We start from the raw sequence: 19,132 nt of genomic DNA, 5'->3' as shown, positions 1-19,132 counted from the left end.
ATGTAACACCTACAATATCATTTGCATGCTTCACAGACAATGTTAAAATTTTTTTTCACAATAGATAATTTTATAATCCAATCTCATTAGAGAACGGTGTCCGTGTTCATCCACAGTTATGATTACGTACCTTCAGCCGGAAACTCAGCGCTAGTGAAATTGACAGAAAACTGAAGTGAAATGATTATTAAGGACACAGCAAAAACATCGCATTTATACAGATGCATCTTTGAATAAGGATTAGAAAACTTCACTGTGAATGTTCCTCAATACTCTTTATCTACAGTATGACGAATTGACGAATTTGCTTTGAATTTCAATTAAGTGATATTGAATTTCCATTTCGCAACAGAAAATATTCCCATTCCAATTCAATTGGTGATGAACACCTAGCACTGCATGCTTACTTTCGCTTTAATTTTTTGTATCATTTATGCCGACCAATGTGAATGCAAAAACGATCAGCATCTGTGGGAGACAATGGTCGCCCGGCGCTTCTTTTCATTTGTAATACAATGCAGTAAAAAATATAGTGGTTGCTTTTCTGCGACTTCCGATTGGACAACTGTCAACTCCTAATATTCACCACGTGCGTGTAACTAGGTGGCTGAATTTATGTTTAACGGATACCTGTGCTTTATCACGTGGACGATAAAAGGCATTTCACTGATAATCAACGAAATCAATTAACAGGCGTCCTTTGGTATAATCTTGGCGGTGCCTAGACACTTGGACGGGGGATTAAGATTTAGAAAATAAAATTTCTGGATAATCTGTCTTTTGCAAAATAAAATAGTCTATTGGCGGACAATCGCTATGCACAGAACCTAAAAAAAAGTTTCAAGGACCTTGAACATCTTTACAGACGTCACGTAGCATGTTTTAGTCTTTGCCAGTTTTTTGCCGATAAGGTTCCTGCATGGTAGGTAGGTAGGTAGATAGGCAGGTAGGTAGGTATATCTGTAGTACTTTATTTAAAACCAATATATTACCTCCATGGGGGAGGTTTAAATGTTAAAAACAATTAAAACTACAATACTAGACAGTTTACACATGCACATACACAAATTACATAGATGTAGGTATAGGAAACGTGTCATTATTCAACAAAATTCAAACGAAGCTTTGGAAACGAAGTGACTAATTTTTCTTCGTTAATTTGGAAGCTGATTTCAGAGCATAGCGCCGCTATATCTACCTTTTGAGATATTCGCGTTTCGGCCTAGGAAGATTATTATAACGTTGTTTTAGGTATTATAAGGTATAGAACAAAGAGCTGTGTACGTTTTATAACGCCAAACCTTCACTTGGCAATGCCTTCTTACATATCATCTCAATATAACTATCCTAGTTACCATTTTCATCTAGTTTAATTCCTAAACACATTTGTGTAGCAATTGGTCATATTAGTTTTGCATTAGTCACAACGGGTACCTTAGGATGAAAACCTGATAAAAACTTTGTCAATGGAGAGACAATTAATTAACTATATACCTGACAGAAAACTTGACAGAAAACCTTATTGTGTACCTCTACATGTCGACCAATCTATCGGTAACGCAAGTAACGCTGACTATCCCATCGCCATGCAAGTCCTTTTTTTCAATTCGATAAAATGCTTAGCCCCGGTGCCTGATTCAACTTTTGCCTTTCTTGCCACCACTCCATTCTTCCCCACCCAATTCGAATTCTTTCTCTTTTGTTTTATTGTCATCTTCAGAGGTATACCCGAGATCTACCTTCCCCTGGGGTGGTACGCCTTCAATTACCTCCATGGGACGCCGGTAAAGGTCCGGGGTGGCCTGCATCGAAGCTGTAGTGAGATTGAACGTCGTGTTTTTTTCCGAAGAGATCACATAGGTACGGCGAGTGTTCGCCGAGGATGAAGAGAACTCACGACGAGTCTGCCATACCGTTAGCTTCCGTCGAAGCTCGTTTCGCACCTAACACGGTAAAATTTCCATTGCATAAATTATTGATTGATTTCAAAAGTACATAATCAGCGTGGTACATTCCTAATAAACAATTTCGGAGTATATTATTAATTGGTTGTATATGTGCGCATGCATTTATAAAATGAGGGTTCTGCGTCGAGATAAAGTACAACTATATATACTGGAAAAATAAAAAAGTTAACTTATTCATTTTTCTTTGCAATGCATCGCGATAATCGCATATATACTTTTCCATAATATTACTGTTATTCATAACATTAATTCTTCTCTTAAAAAAAATCAGGAAACGTCATACACGCCTAAAAACGCTCAGGTTGATGCAAGTTGATACAAACAGGATGGAGCAATGTTGTGCTGCCAACATTGTTTAGAGTTGTTATCAACATTGAACAATATTGTTGAAACTGAATCGGGTGTAACGATATTGTTCAATACTGATAACAACTCTGAACAATGTGGGCAGCACAACATTACTGCATCCTGTTTATTTCAACTTGCATCAACCTGATCGTTTTTAGCCGTGTAGACAAAGAGTGGTGTACTTGCCCGAATGAAATTTCTTAAAAAAAGGCTAATCAGTGGGAAACGGTTTTCAATATTTTTTCAAATGATTTTGCATATCTAAATATGATGTACATTGAAAAAAAAGAGCTCTTGCAGTCCTTTTTTCAGAGAATATCTCAATCAATGAAAGCCGTAGCGACTTTGTTGGTGCGGTTATTGACAAAAAAATAGAACTTTCCACAGCTACAAGTGATTATTGAACTAACATCACCGAATTTAACGGTTTAAGCGAGCGAAACAGTAGACACAACTATGTCAGTTACCACACATTCTTCGCTCTATATACTTCGCTAAAAAAGGCATCAATTTTCCTCATCTACAAGAGCTTTTAAATCTTGGGAAATTAAAAATAGATCAAGCTTATTATTCGTAAATGCTTACGTACCTCTTTGTTAACCAAGCAGTAAAGAATGAATATTAAAGCCCCCTATACAAATGGTAAGAAGAAAAATATGTCGTATCGCGCACGTATTTTAAAACTATCCTTATAATTAATATCACTTCGTTCGTTTAATTTTTTTCGACTACGTCCTCCTCTTGGGACGTTAAATTATTAGGTTGACCGAGGACGGAAATGCCAATATTTTAGAAAAAACACATGCAAAGTATTCCTTTTACGAAACAATGAAATATGGGAAAAGATTCATACCTGCAAAGAATTGGTGATAGCAAATAAATATTGAAATACAATGGAAGATTCATTGAATGCCATGACACCAAAAATCCAGGTTATTCCCAAGATAGGAATGACTGCGCCAAATGTCTTCGTTGCCGACCTAAATTTTGTAAACAAGGCAGATTTACCAAGCAGAAAATATTTTGAAAATGTTTTTGATAAATAACCATCTCAGTGACAAATCGTGAATGATTTCACATGATTTACAGACTCTTCTTGTACCGAATGATAGATATTGGCTGTAGACACTTGTTTCATTTCAGAATATATATATATATATATGAATTATCAGTGTTGCTTAATAGCTCTAGCTTGTTAAGGAAATTATTTGAAATGTCTAGAAGATTCGATGTGCATGCATGAATGTATTTCTATTGACGCATTATTTGTATTTCTTACTTTAATCTGCCGTATTCTTTGTCATCACCAAATCTTACCCAGGTCGTTCTCATGACAACAACAAGAATAATAAAGTTAATCTGAAAAAGTGGAACAAAACAAACGACGTTAAAAAGTGAAATAGTTAATTTAAACGACAAAAAGGAAAGGACGGGCGTTAGAGGAAGAGAAAAATATAATGAAAAATTAAGGATCTAAATGAAACAAATCTATTAGGATAAACATATAGGTAATGTGCAATGAAGTGAAATAAACGGAAATGGAATAATACAACCTCGATCTGGAATAATAGACACAGGATTCTTACCAAAATAATCAGCAATCCGGGACCCACAAATGCCCATATAGCTCCCGACTTAACCGATAACCAGCAACTGCAAAAAGTTAATATAATACAATGTTCATCACAATGTAGCTTGATATATTATTTATGTTTGCAAAAGTAAGTGTTTCTATTTTGCGTAAAACTGATTAAAAAATAGACATTTGGCGGTTTTATCATGCAGTATTCAAGATAAGTCATACAAGAGTATAAAGACACTGCATGTGTGAAACAAAACTTGCCCTGATATACACTCCTGTTTTATCTTGACCATCAAGAACGAGAGATGTCTATTTTCGGAATCGGTTTTATTTTGCATGCATGTTTTGAAATTGTTTGCTTGCCGTGGCTATATTCTGTAATGAATAAACTCTAACTTACTGGTATTTTGAAACGACTTCATCTCTTAAAAGAACCCAGGTGATAATCGCGATGATTGTTGGACACACTATATAAGACACGATTAGCTATATGTAATAAATTAAATGCATGATATCCATGTATAAATATACTGTGCCTGTATCTGGGCCTGCTTCGTTATACTTCCTGCTAAGTCTTCTGAAAGATTTTAGAGAAACTTAGCAAATACTACGTGAGACCAGTGGCGTAGCTAGCACGATAATTGGGGGGGGGGCATATTCATATATTCGTGATACGTAGGATTAATTTCTCTTCAAATCAATCGTCTTTACAGTCTGTTAAGATGAATATATGAATATAGGCCCCGCAGTAGCTACGCCACTGCCTGACGCCGTGAAAATGGCGTGGATGTGGCGGAATCACGACCATAGGTGGACATAATCACGTCATATGCACGCCATTTTCACGATTTCCAAGGCATTATGTTGCGTTTGCTAAATTTCCCTAGTTACAACCGAGCTTTATGGGCTTAATGGCAGCTATTTTAGCTTAATTCGCTTACTTTATATTCTTCAAAAAAAATATGGTATAACTGTATCATTGTGTGAGGGTGTTTATCCTTCTAATGGTAGGAGCAGAACCCATGCATGACTGAAGCAACTGTAACCCCAATTTTAAGCCAGTAAATTACAACGAATGCAATCCTCGCAAAGCGTTGTAAATCCTCGCAAAGCATTGTATATCCTGAGTATATCCTCGCAAAGCGTTGTATGATACAACCATATTAAACGTTTCTCGTTGTAAATCCCTCCAAAAATATTCGGCAATTAACCACATGCTCCTACTTCATTCGGGATAGCCCTTATTTTTAAAAATAAGTAATATTAGTGATTTAATATTATAAAAATACCATGATATGTCGAGACGAAGAGAACAACTCAACACTAAAAACCCTGAACACTTGGCTATGGGTCTCAACTATAGTTAAAAAAATACTTACCCCATCCCACAAGGTAAGCCATCCTTCACTGCAAAAAATCCTGAGTAAATTGTACTCAAATTATTGAGTAAAATGTTGCTTCCACAGTGACACATTATACTGAGTAAAACATACTCAAAATATTTGAGTAAAAATTACTCGCTTGTTTTGAGTAAATATTACTCAAATAAAAGAGTACAAAGTACTCAAAAGCTATGTACACTTATTTACTCATTAAATGAGTAAACCCAGTTAAATACTCGCAATTTTGAGTAATTCGCTCGTTTACTCAAAATAAGGAGTCACTGTGGAAGCAATTTGTTTGAGTAACTAGAACTCATTTTTTGAGTAGAAACTACTCATTATTTTGGTAAATTTACTCGAGTATAAGAGTAGTTTCTACTCAAAAAACGAGTACCAGTTACTCGGACAAATTGCTTCCACAGTGACTCCTTATTTTGAGTAAACGCGGGAATTACTCAAAAGACGAGTAAAGCTACTCGAACGTTTGCGTAATTTGACTTCCAATTGGATTTCCAAATTGCTCAGCTACTGTGATGACAGCTACTTGCAATTCTGAGTAAAAAAAAAGTGAAAACTTGAAACAAGGAGAATAACAAGAATACACCGCACTACATAATAATGTAGATCGAGACAAAAAATGCACACAAACAACTTGTTCAATGAAATTGTCTATTTTAAAAATTAATTTACAACAGGCCTGCTATTTTGCAGCACACGAATCGCAGTTACACAATCAGAATATACAATCAATCACAGCCTTAAGTTTCGTTAAAGTGGTATATACATTGTCAATAATATAGTAAAATGACATGCAGTCATTAATGCAAAACTCATGATGTCACAGTTGGCATCTGGAGGACAAATTTTATTTTGCAAATAACGTACATTTCGGTAAAAATGAAGAAAGATAACCTAGAGACTTTGCTATGTATAATGTATAATTGTTCTTGTTTGCAAAATGAAGCTTTACCGCTTGCATAACATTCTTTTGCTGCATTCTCGAAACTTCCGTCCTATAAAAAAGATAGATAAAACATCGTTCAGATAGACTTATATTGACAGAAGACTTGAGCGTTAAGCAACCTTTCACCCAACGCTCTGGTGTTTGTCTCAAATGGGTACTGTACTCGGTAAGGCAAATAAAGACCTCGTAATTGCTTTGTTACTTAGCAGCCAGGATCAAGCCTGGCCTATAATGTTAATGACACAAGTAAAAAGAAACTCGCCTCAAAAAACAGTACCAATTAAGTCACTTTTTTCTTCGTTCTTTTTCTTGTTTTCTTTGTCTTCTTCCTGTCTTTTTTCTCTCTTTTGATTCGGAGAAGACATGTATTTGATCTTACTTAGTGAACTCGCCATTTCTTTATCATTCATCGCCGATGTCTCTGTCCAACTTATATTGAGTAACACAACTTTTAGTTAAATCATTTAGCATGGTACGTAACCTATTTAGTCATAAATAATAAAACAAGTTATAGTTTTCATTTTGCCACATGTTTATTTTTGCGATGGTGCAGCTTGTGTTCTCTCAAACACATTAGACCATATCACATATCAAAGAGTAAGTGTCATGTAAAAAAGATAAATATATTACTTAAATGTAATCTTGTATTTTATAAGATGTTTAGTACTGTTGAGTGTTAGTTGCTGAATTTTTTGTGCAATTAAATACAAATTTGATAAAAATATGTATAAGCCCCATATAAAACTGTCATTTCACCTTAGTCTAAAAGAAAACCTTGTATTAAATTACATTACAGAGTGTATTCATTTATATATCTCCTCTTTCATGAGCGGACAAGCCACTCAAAAGAGGTACTGGTAAAAGGCGGAATCCACCTTACACAGCAGCAGAACTGCATCAACATAAATGTATACATGTCTTGAATATTGTCTTTGCAATTCTCACTGATGGGCAATACAAAATGTGCTGCCCAAGTGAGCTGATGGTTAAAGGCGGTCTAAGCCACCTTACACAAAAGCTGTAAAACAGCAATGCCAGGGCCAATATTCAAAACAATAAACTGCAATGTCACTTTAATTCCTAATTTGCCAAACACAATTTTTAGTTAAATTATTAATTAAATACAAATTTGATAAAAAATATGTATAAGCCCCATATAAAACTGTCATTTCACCTCAGTCTAAAAGAAAACCTTGTATTAAATTACATTACAGAGTGTATTCATTTATATATCTCCTCTTTCATGAGCGGACAAGCCACTCAAAAGAGGTACTGGTAAAAGGCGGAATCCACCTTACACAGCAGCAGAACTGCATCAACATAAATATATACATGTCTTGAATATTGTCTTTGCAATTCTCACTGATGGGCAATACAAGATGTGCTGCCCAAGTGAGCTGATGGTTAAAGGCGGTCTAAGCCACCTTACACAAAAGCTGTAAAACAGCAATGCCAGGGCCAATATTCAAAACAATAAACTGCAATGTCACTTTAATTCCTAATTTGCCAAACACAATTTTTAGTTAAATTATTAATTAAATACAAATTTGATAAAAAATATGTATAAGCCCCATATAAAACTGTCATTTCACCTCAGTCTAAAAGAAAACCTTGTATTAAATTACATTACAGAGTGTATTCATTTATATATCTCCTCTTTCATGAGCGGACAAGCCACTCAAAAGAGGTACTGGTAAAAGGCGGAATCCACCTTACACAGCAGCAGAACTGCATCAACATAAATGTATACATGTCTTGAATATTGTCTTTGCAATTCTCACTGATGGGCAATACAAGATGTGCTGCCCAAGTGAGCTGATGGTTAAAGGCGGTCTAAGCCACCTTACACAAAAGCTGTTAAACAGCAATGCCAGGGCCAATATTCAAAACAATAAACTGCAATTTCACTTAATTCATAATTTGCCAAACACAATTTTTAGTAAAATTATTTTTACCTTTAAATGTGACAGTAATTTGACTCTAATGTTTGATGCTCTTTTTATATACCTTTATTGCTTATGTTGTCCAATGAAAATGAAAGACCAAAGCTATTACATATCTAAGAGCATGTGTGCTCAAAAAATCAATATATTATACTTGCTGTGAGACCTTTGTTCTGAGGTCATTAAGTAAATAAAGTAATAGGTTCTATGTATAAGACCTTTCATGAAGCCAATATATATAAACTGACACTTTATGTGCAACCTGATTACTTGAATGATCTATTGGTCAAAGGTATAAATAATCTTTTGTGAATTGGTGTTTTGAAAACCATAAGTAAATTACTATTAGTGCTCCAAAATACATAATTTTATATTATTAACTGAACACAATTTTTAGTGGCCTCTCAATTGAAATTGAATTTTTGATATGAATTATTCAATACAAATTCATGCAAGATCAAACAAGGAGACTGCTTACAATCAAAATATCATTTTTACAGTATATAAACAGTATATAAGCTGCCTAAGTTTCATATAAGCATAAGGGCCATTTATACGAGCGAAAATAAGACAAGGCTCCAGAGTTTGCCCCAAATAAGCCGCACTCGAAATTCTCATATAAACCATTAAACAATGGTGTCCAACATCGACGTTCTGCCGTATCTATATGCAATGCCCCTAAAGGCTAAATCCCGCCAATGTCACGGCGATTTTTCGGGGATTTACAATTAAAGGTAGTGTATGCATATGCTATCTTTTATATAGTGATGAAATTTGAAATATCTACATTTTGTGCGCGATTGTACTTTGGATTGACACAAGAGTAAATTACAGAGTATTTGCGCGCCACATCTCCCGCTAACAACAAGCTCAAAAACATACCTTAAACGTCTGGCAATACTCGCCAAAGCCAACTGCAATAAGCCATGAGTGAACGTCCTCCACTGTGAACATTTTTTCTCAGTTCAGCGGAATTATAGAGCAAAGAAATATTTGAATATACCAAGACACAAAGACAAGCTTTTACCGCACGTTGAAGCTCACGGTGATTTGAAACTGACAATGAAATTGGAGTCATTTGAATCGTCGCGCCAAAGGAAACGCAAAACATGATTGGCTCATTATAATTAATTATATCCGTCCGCTTGTATTAGCATTTACCTCCAAAGAAAACGCAAAACATGATTGGCGCATTATAATTAATTATATCCGTACGCTTGTATTAGCATACCGAAGGAAACGCAAAACATGATTGGCTCATTATAATATATATATTGTATATATTTAATTTGTGGTATTATGTGATATTAATATATGAACCAATAATGTTCTTGGCCTTGTTAATAACTTAGCCGTCAAAATAAGCCCCAAATACTGGAAAGATATATGTGGCCGGCATAGTTTTGTAGTAAAAGTAAAGTTTACTCTTTTTTTGAATACGTGTTTTTTTTAGTAACTGATACACGTTGTATTTACTCAAAATTTTGAGTAAATTTTACACATTGTACATAACTCATGATTTGAGTAAATGCTGCGTTTACTCAGGAAAAGAGTAAAACTTTACATTTACTCAAATTTGTGAGTATTTAAATCTCCTGCGTTAGCTTGAGTAAATTTTACTCATCAATTTACTCATAGTTGAGTAAAGAGTGCGCAAAAATTGGAGTAAAAATTACTCTAACACTTTACTCAACATTTTGAGTTTTCGTTTACTCGCAAGAGAGAGTAAAGTTTCTCTTTACCGAATGAGGAGTAAAATTTACTCAAATTATTGAGTAATCGGTACAATTACTCAAAAATTGAGTAACATTTACTCAAATGAGAAAATGCATTTTTTGCAGTGTTCGTCTCATAGCATCGTTGCCACGAAAAACTTTAATAACCATCAAATAAATGTAAACACCTTCGTCCAACATCCAGAAAAACACAGCAAGATAAAAGAAAAACGCCAACATCGCCAAAGCTAAACATGAATCCTGGAAAAGCAAAATCAAATGTAACAATTTTAATTTCCATAAATATCATCACACAGTGGTAAAAGACTAGAAACAACTTCAATACAAAAGTATTACCCCAACTGGTTTGACAATCACAGTTACCAAAAATATCACGTCAGCAATCCCAAGTGCCAGAACTAAGTTCGTGTGGATCACTGCTCTATCGGTTTTGACGTTTCTGAAATTTCCAAGCAGTTTATAAGTAAAAGTTTAATCACGACTGAAAATGCAAAGAAGTAAGAAATTTTATTATCCAATTTATCTTTACTTACGATAAAGTGACATAAACAACGAAGGTGAGAAAACAACCCAAGATAGATAGACCCAAGCCAATGTGAGTTATGATAACGAGACGGAACGTGTCTTCGTTTGACACATCCTAGAAACAAAAGTTGGTGGTTTACATGCATAAAATACTGATACTTCTTATCAAAGATAAGCAACTCTCGAGGTGGATTAAATATGACATGAAGCTACTCGATTAAAAGTAAATTCTAAATGCAAGAAACTATTTAGAGAAGAGTTCAGATACTTGAACGATGCGCATTCTAATACGTTTTCAAATTAACCTGGTTATCCGAGACTTTGAACAAAACAGCAAAGTTAGTGAAATGATAGCATTGACATTGAATATGACTGCGATTTTCAAATGTTCTTTGACATTGTTTCGTTGACCATCCACCATGTTCACCTGGATGCCTATATTAATATATATTATACAATATATCGTCCACTACAGTCTGATCCATTCACATTTTGTTAACATTAACTGATTTAAATTTATTTATGCAATTAATGAAACATTCATGGCAATATTCTCCGACAGACAGGGCCGTGGCTAGAGGCTTAATTGGGGGGGGGGGGATATTCATATATTCGTCTTATGCCTGACTGATTTCTTTTGTTTTCTATTGTTTCTACGGTTGTGCGAACATGAATATATGAATATACACCCCCAATTAAGCTTCTAGCGACGGCCCTGTTGACGGACTATTTTTCAGCAAGTAGAAGTCCACTATGAACTTACGTGGCGTTTTCTATCCAAAACGAACAATCTGAAGCAACCGTTTCACTAATCTTTAAAACATAGACATGAATATTAAAATGCAATTTGACGTCTGTACCTTTCTGAATGGAAGTTATTTTTTCTTGTTTAACATTTCTCATTCTTGTAAAATGTGCATGCAGCCAACTCTCCCGTTTTAGTATAAATTTGACTCCGTTTTGGTATAAATTGATTTTTCTGCATTCTGATTGGTCAAAATTCGCTGCCTCTGTACTGATAGTCACTGGTCAGTGTTTTTTATGCTTTTTTTAAAATAGGAAATTTGAAGTATTTATAATTTTTTATGAAATTGTTTTGATTCTTATTTGTAAACACCTCGAAATTTATACTAAAACAATTCGGTGATTGCCTCATGCAGGTTCGATAATTACAAGCCTACATTCACCTCGCCTTCGGCGACTAATTGTTAAATAGTCAATAATCATAAACATATAGCAACTCACAATATTTTTCTTGAATGTCATTTCAACGGGGTCGGCAAGTGTTTTGCGTAGCGGAGGCGAAACTGCTGCATTTATAACTTTAGTTCCCATGGTGAAATTCCCAGTTTTGTTTCTCATTTCGCGATACGCCTTGAAAATTATACCAACAAAATATGCTTTGCCTAAGAATAAAGAAAAGAAGTGATATCATCCACGTCAATTCAGTAAAACTGTATACTGCGGCTACCTAAGTGAAGTTTACCAGTATATATACGTAAATTTCTAAACAATACTATACGTTAAAGTTGCATGCATGTCATTTTAGTAGATTTGACAATGAAGGTAAACGATGCAAACCAAAGGTTCCTCAATAATTGTTGAACTTAAAATTCCAATTTCAAGAGATATAACTCATGAAAAATAGATACTCCGTAAAAAGAAAACCGTGAAAATTTAATTTCTACGTTTCGACTAAACTATATAATACAGTTCCGCTCAGAAAAATGCGTTCGAATGCATTCCACACCGTTCCGAACGCGTTCCAAAGAAGAACGCGTCCCACAGGAACACATTGTTCACCTCCATTAAAACCATGTCGATCCTCCCATCAGAAAATTCCGACATAAGCCTAAATCTAGGAATCCAAGTTCATCTGGATTCATACTGATAGGTTCGTGCCGGCTTGTCTTAGTAAACAAATTCTTAATGTGCCTATATTCAACACAGGGATATCCCAACACAGGAATTATTGCATGTCACGACAGCCCATTAGCAAAGTTTTTAGAACTAACAATGACTGCATAAAACGTGATCAAATAATACTATAATAAACAACTACAAATTTGTTGGGTATTTAAAAGTAGAAACTAATTACAAATTAATTCACACAAGATGTTACAAAGTATTTCTTCGGAAAAAAATTGCAATAAACTATTCAACACGGGATTAACGGGATCAACGGCATGTAATTATAAGTCCATTAGCAATATTTTATTTACGGAATGGATCACGGCGGTTATTTTGATTCGCGTGACTCATAACATGACACGAGTATAAAATGTATTAGCCTTACACATTACATCATTCAGTGATCTGCACTTTCCGCGACTGTTTAGAGTTTGTGGCTTGTATCCGAAACTCAACTTATGCGACTTTCGCGTGGTAAATAGAAACATGCAAGTGTGACATGTCACGCGGTTAATTAACGTTCTCAGCCAGTGTCGGGAAAACCAAGAATATACGACGTCAATTTATTACGAGTAATGCTGGAACGCGTTCTACAGTGGATTTGGAACGCGTTAATGGAACGGAAATTGGAACTAACTGGAACGCAATTGGAACACATTTATGAACGCGTTTATCGAACGCGTTCGGAACGCGTCTTCTAGCTGTTAGCGGTACTGTAGACATAATCAGGAGACAATGATGATGAAATAACATAGTTATGAAAGTCGTTTAGGAAATGATTAGGTAATGCTTTCATCAAATTTCTATAAATGTGAACGGAAATATAAAGCAGACTCCTTTCTAAGGCTTTCAGTAGATATACTCTTATCCATATTCATCGAATTATTGCTCTGACCATGTACGACTGTTGTCTTCGCTAATTGCGGACTATATGAGAATAAATAAATTAACCGTTTCTCTTTACCTGAGTCTGAAACAAAAACAGAGCTTGGAATATTGATCTTTTCACTTCCCGTTGCTTTACTTTCATCGGAAGGAAATGAAAAGTCTGGTGTTGTCGTTGCATTCACCAAAGCCACGCCGAACACTAAAGAATAATTGGAAAAATATTTCAAAAACCCATGAAAGATCGCTCATGACTATAGTGTCATATGGGCGTAAATTAGTTAAGGAGCTTGTTTTGTTTATCATGCAAATATTATGTCGATTGATGCGATAGTCTCTATATACTGAAATTTAACTATGTAATATTTTTCACCTCAGAGAAAGGAAGGTTTGTTTTGAATGTTTTCTTAAAGCAACGTATAGCCGCAAGCCCAACGAATTAAGCCCCAAGCATTCCTCTTCAAATGATACCATCATAAGAAATGCTCGAAGGAAAATTTGCCAGATGGATTTTCTGGTATACACAATAGATTCATTGCTGGGGAAGAGGATATACCTCATACAAGCATATACAGATATATGTAAAATCTATTTTCTTACCAAGATCGTCTGTTACTTTTTGAAAAGTAACAGAACTCTCGTTTTTGGGTAGAGCAAGTTGTCGAGAAATGGACTTTCCAAGATCTTCCAACACCTTAACTGCTTGCATTCCTGGGTCCTAGAACCGTTCGGGAAAAATGAGTTCATACCCTTGGTGGTAAAATTTCTTGCAAGCACAACATTCTATATCCAATTTTAATTATTTCTACTTTTTTCACAAATGTTCAATAATATTTACCTCGTTTTGGTCTTCAGCTGTTAGGTTTGTGTTTATCAAATTCGCAGCAGCATCCAACACTCGCTGTGTGAAAAAGGAATATCGTTTAGCGATTCATTTTTACTGGTTTTCTCCGTATTTTTTCAGGTAGGCTAGCTAGCTTAGCACAAAAACGTAAACGTCACATACGACGTGAAAATGACGAACAAACAGCGAGGCGTTTCCATGTATAGGTGCATCGAACCATTCATTCTCTATTTTCACGTCCTTTTCGATTTGACATTAGGCAGGTTTGGCTTGAGAACGTGAACGTCAAAGTGGACATGTAAATGGCAAAAAAATGGCGTGATGCGCCCCCATATATGGGCATGCCAAGCCATTTATTCGCCATTTTCACGTCGTCTATATTAACTTCACATGCTAAATCGTCCTATTGCATGAGGCACATGCATGCGCTTAAAGCATTACTACGTATGCAAACTCATAAAATCCGATTATTAGTATTGCAAGCACAATCTCGGTTGTTCACGGTGACGTTTTATGTTTTGTTTTTGTAAGTTATTGCATCTTCTCAGGTAAATTTAATTATATTTTCGTTAAACTTTCTTTCGTTTCTTTACTCAAGAATGCCGGCAACCATGCAACATTTCCACGAATGATATCATTTTTTATTTTTTAGCTATGCAATCTGATTGGCTGCATGAGAAGCGTTTCACTCTTCAACCGGTCCCGCTGTATAATGCAACCAGCCTGCTATAAAAGATAAGACGTTAAGACTGTTTTTGTGTTCATCACTTCCCTTATACTTTATAAAATTTGGCCTGCATGCATGCGAGAGACTTCGGGCACAGTTTTTTGAATCCGGACCTCGCAACAATGCAGCCTATAAATAACATGTACTATATCTTTAGCTACCTTAATTGTCTTTTCATCATTGATATTCACATTGGATGTGTTTAAATTGTTGACGAACTCGATATCTGGGCATAGAGAACATAATAATTGTCTTTGTACCACAACCTTAGACAAAAAACCCTTCAATTTGAACATTTTAAAAGTATAGCTAAACGTTTCAGTGCACTTTTCTCTCAATCTTTCTCTCATTGAAAATTAATTATCATCAATTGAAAATTTGAGGGGGCACGTCAGTCACACCAGTGACTTTCCCGTACGTCTTACTCCAGTGTAGTATATTTATAACCACAAAAACATGAGCGGAAAACGGGTATATGTAGTATACAGAGGAATAAAAATTAGTGTCATGATACCAATAGAGCACGACTGTCATCTTGCATGCAAATTAAACAATTTTTGATGTTGTGACCATGGAATAGCCAATAAAACTTAACCATTTCAGACCATGTGATTTGAAATAGGTTAGCTTGCATACAAGCTGAAAAGGTCCATTTAGGTAAGATTGAGGCGATTCAAACTTGGTTTAGGAGTAGATAAAGAGGTTCAAAAATCATTTTGAAATATATAAAGATAATATATTGAAGCCCTGCCTTCTTTCAGTTTTTTCTTCTCTTCTTCATCCGGAGACAATATGCTGGTGGAAAATACGTTGGTTTTACTTGGCGTAACTCGTATAAAGGAACTTCTTTGAATATCCTTCATTGAGGGTGTTATCAGCAGCACTGGCGAGATGGAAAGACTAATCGTAACTACGCTTGAATCCAGGGGTGTCGGCTCGATGGTTGGAGTTGAAGACTTAGGCATTGATGAGGAAATTTCAGAGGTGAATGTTATGGACGGAAATAAACTAAAATAGGAAAAAATGTTTTTGGGCACGAATGACCAAAGTCACCGGAAAAGTGGCTTACGCCAATGGCCACGAATGACTTTTTAGCTCTAGTGTGCGCCGGCCTTTACCTCATCAGTTTTAACTAATTTGTTTAGCTACATACCTTATTTGACTTGAATACGTCGCAGAATTTCCAAGTACATTTTGACTAGTTATCTGTGAAGATCCACCACATAAATGACCAATTACAGACGTAGAAAGCCGAGTGGTAAAATTTGCTTTTGTGAGCCATGTTGGATGAGCAGGCATTCCAGCTATTGAACTTGGTTCATTAGGAACATTTTTTTGACCAATTGTGAGTTCAACTTGAGAAAAATACTCGTTACCTTGCTCATAAAATTTAAAGTGGCACCTCCACGTCCTCTTAAGTTCTTTTTCGGCAAATATGTAGGTGGTGAAATTCAAAGTCAATTTTTTCGTACATTGGACAAATCTCCCTTTGATGGCTTCATATCGCCCACAGCTACATAGTTTTCCATTTGTGTATCGTACTTCAAATGCTAGTTCAAATGGTGGCGCAGAACAGAGAAGCCTAAAACGTTTCAATTCATTTTTTTCTGGGTTGATCATAGTTTTGTTCGCGTTGTTAAATCTATCGTGTCTCACGCACTGGCCGCCTTTGGAATTTCCTGTACCCAAAAGAATGGAAAGTATTAAATTTATTGATTTGCCAGTTTATATATGTCTCCGGCGGTTACTAAAGAGGGAATTCCGGGTAAGGTCTCAAATATCGCTTTGGTCATGCATATTATCGTTTGTAATTGTCTATTGCTTTGCGAGTGCTCAGTATGAAGTTTCTCGCTGTGTATTAAAAAATCCATATTTTAAAACATAGTGTCGTCGACAGATACTACCGTTTTAAAATACGGAATTTTTAAGTCCAGGACATGTTTCTACAGCAACCACATGGCAACTTTCAACCTGTCGAAGCTTCAGTTGGTGGGTATTCATCCTAATCCTGGCCCTTCTCAACACGACACTATATATAAGCCTCTTACAGACGAACACGGTGACAGGTTTTAATTGTTCGTCTGTACGCCCAACTTTGACATTTTTTCCTATGACAACTACACTTATTCAAAATCAAGTATACTTGATTTTGAACAAGTGTACTTGTCATAGAAAAAATTGTCAAAGTACAAATTTTCCTCGTCTGTATGAGTCAAACTAGCAAATAAAACAGTTGTCGAAGAAAAACTTGGTCATGGAAATTTTGTTGTACATACACACGTGCAATGGCCAATTAAAACTTGTCATATAGAAACTTGGCAATATAAAGCTCAATAATATTCCACCGAATGCCAATAATAACATTTTTCAAACAAAATGAAAACTCTTATATATATATATATATATATATATATATATATATATATATATATATATATATATATATATATATATATATATATATATATATATATATATATATATATATATATATATATATGGTCATTGCATGGTTGTCATTACCACTTTCATTTTATCTCTCTGACACAAATGAACTTTGCCCTCGAACTTTGAATATTGGCGCGATTATTTCTTGGCTTAGATGTTCGTGATCCTATAGCTTGCACTTTTTATTTCTCCAAGTTTCCCACATTAAATATGCAAAGAGCAACTCGCTCGACTTGAAAGTTTCAAGATCATCGTTTCCAGTCATGAAACAAATTTTTAATTATAATTATTGTTGAAATTAAATTATGTATCTATTAAAACGAGATATCTTACTTTGTCGAGGGGCTCTTTTGCCTTATGTTACTAGCTATTTTAGTTATTTAAATATAAACCCCGGTGAACACAAACAAGACTTTATGCTTCATGCTTCATTCCGGAACTATAGATGAGATAAAATTTCCAAGGTTTAATTTCTCAACGGCCTTATCTTAATGTCTCAAAAACATATATCATATCATATCATATATAATTGTACATATATCATATAACAAACCATTTAGTTAAATTGGTATTGCTTTTTCCCTTGCGACAACACCAACTTTACTCAGTCATATCGCAATTATTTACCAATTTATTTTTCACAATATAGCCGTGTTCTGTGTTTGAACAATCTACATTAATGACATACCTTTATGGTTACCTTTGACGCCAGTGAAACTCACAGTAATTTGGAGCAAACTGATGATTAACAATACAGCGACAATATCGCATTTATCCACAGACATGTTTGACCAATTACGAAATTTGATTTCCCTGGCTCTTCAGTATCCTTTCGTCCTTTGCAAACACTACTCGTCATTCAATTCACTCGATCCGGTCTCAACAATCAAATACGAATGTTAATAATACATCTGCCATTGCAACTGGCGTCTTACCCTCTCGACAAAGAAAAATATGACTGATTTCTCTTTCATCCGGTAACCAATACCAAGGATTATTTAGAATGCAAATTACCATACTTTAAATCTATGTCTTTTAGTCACGATTACCAATGTCTTATTTTTAAAAGCGCAACCGGCTTATTCACTGATTAGTAAATTCAGGTATGAAACTATTCTGCAAAACCTAAAAGTGAATTTTCACATGCATAAAAAAAGTTGCACAGCAAACGGCATATTTTAAATCTTTTAAATTTAACAGCGAAAATAAATTAGTTCAACTTGACTGCTCACAGTTCAAAACAGAACCAACGCAAATGCAAATATTTCGCAACTGAACTTTAAATCTGTAACTTAAGGCCGACACAGACCGGACGCGATGCGGCAACGCGACGCGAATTTTCAGTTTTCAGAAGCATATAAATTAAATTCTGGAAGTAAAATTTGGAAATTATGGACGCTAGAGCAGTCAAAATGTTTTATTGTTATGTAATCTACAAGAATATTATGATAGTTTAAAATTTATTTGATTTTGAAAAATTAAAAACGTTGAAAATTCGCGCCGCGTTGCCAATTCGCGTCCGGTCTGTGTCGACCTTAAAGTGGAAACCCAGTCCCAATGGTCATGTAAGTTTATACGAAATGTTTACATTCAATTGCAAGGCGCAAGTTGATGGAGGTTGCAGAACGCGCTTGCGCTGAGTCGACGAAAGTCTTGGCTTGTTTGTCTTGACAGTTTTAATAGAGTTTGTCTTGACAGTTTTAAAAGACGTTGACAAATTTCGAATGACTTGATTTTTATCGGTGCGGGAAAAGGAGAAGAGAGGGAAAATAACGTCAATGGTGATATGTATTATGAATTGTGGAACTATTTACAAAGCGACAAATGAGGCCTATCGAAAAGACACGAATTATAGTTAAGGGCTTTTAAT

The 19,132-nt window shown here is 35.1% G+C and overlaps 1 protein-coding gene across 1 annotated transcript; it reads right to left on the bottom strand.

The window, feature by feature from the left end:
* Positions 1-811: 811 nt before the first annotated feature.
* LOC114520849 (adhesion G-protein coupled receptor D1-like) lies at positions 812-18,382 on the bottom strand. Its single transcript, XM_028541194.1, has 20 exons — positions 17,951-18,382; positions 15,968-16,493; positions 15,566-15,822; positions 14,976-15,040; positions 14,082-14,144; positions 13,844-13,961; positions 13,323-13,445; positions 11,693-11,853; positions 11,211-11,260; positions 10,753-10,882; positions 10,456-10,562; positions 10,259-10,361; positions 10,033-10,162; positions 5,277-5,303; positions 4,298-4,364; positions 3,902-3,968; positions 3,595-3,674; positions 3,169-3,295; positions 2,905-2,946; positions 812-1,943 (listed from the first exon to the last, which is right to left on the bottom strand). Exons 1-20 carry the CDS (start codon positions 18,045-18,047, stop codon positions 1,638-1,640), a joined length of 2,646 nt encoding a protein of 881 aa, XP_028396995.1. The 5' UTR covers positions 18,048-18,382; the 3' UTR covers positions 812-1,637.
* Positions 18,383-19,132: the final 750 nt, after the last annotated feature.

The sequence above is a fragment of the Dendronephthya gigantea genome, unplaced genomic scaffold, assembly GCF_004324835.1.
Source record: "Dendronephthya gigantea isolate DGI-Jeju-01 unplaced genomic scaffold, DenGig_1.0 000018F, whole genome shotgun sequence".
Classification (NCBI taxonomy): Eukaryota; Metazoa; Cnidaria; class Anthozoa; order Malacalcyonacea; family Nephtheidae; genus Dendronephthya; species Dendronephthya gigantea.
Note: the sequence above shows the minus strand (reverse complement) of the source record. Positions and strands in the feature narration are given on the sequence as shown.

Bases quoted from the DNA above. Each gene is read 5' to 3' on its own strand.
- LOC114520849 (XM_028541194.1), bottom strand. From the start codon at position 18,047: ATGTCTGTGGATAAATGCGATATTGTCGCTGTATTGTTAATCATCAGT. The intron at 13,962-14,081 runs GTAAATATTATT...GAACGGTTCTAG, and splicing joins CAGCTGAAGACCAAAACGAG to GACCCAGGAATGCAAGCAGT. The intron at 4,365-5,276 runs GTAAGTATTTTT...TGTCTTATATAG, and splicing joins GGCTTACCTTGTGGGATGGG to TGTGTCCAACAATCATCGCG.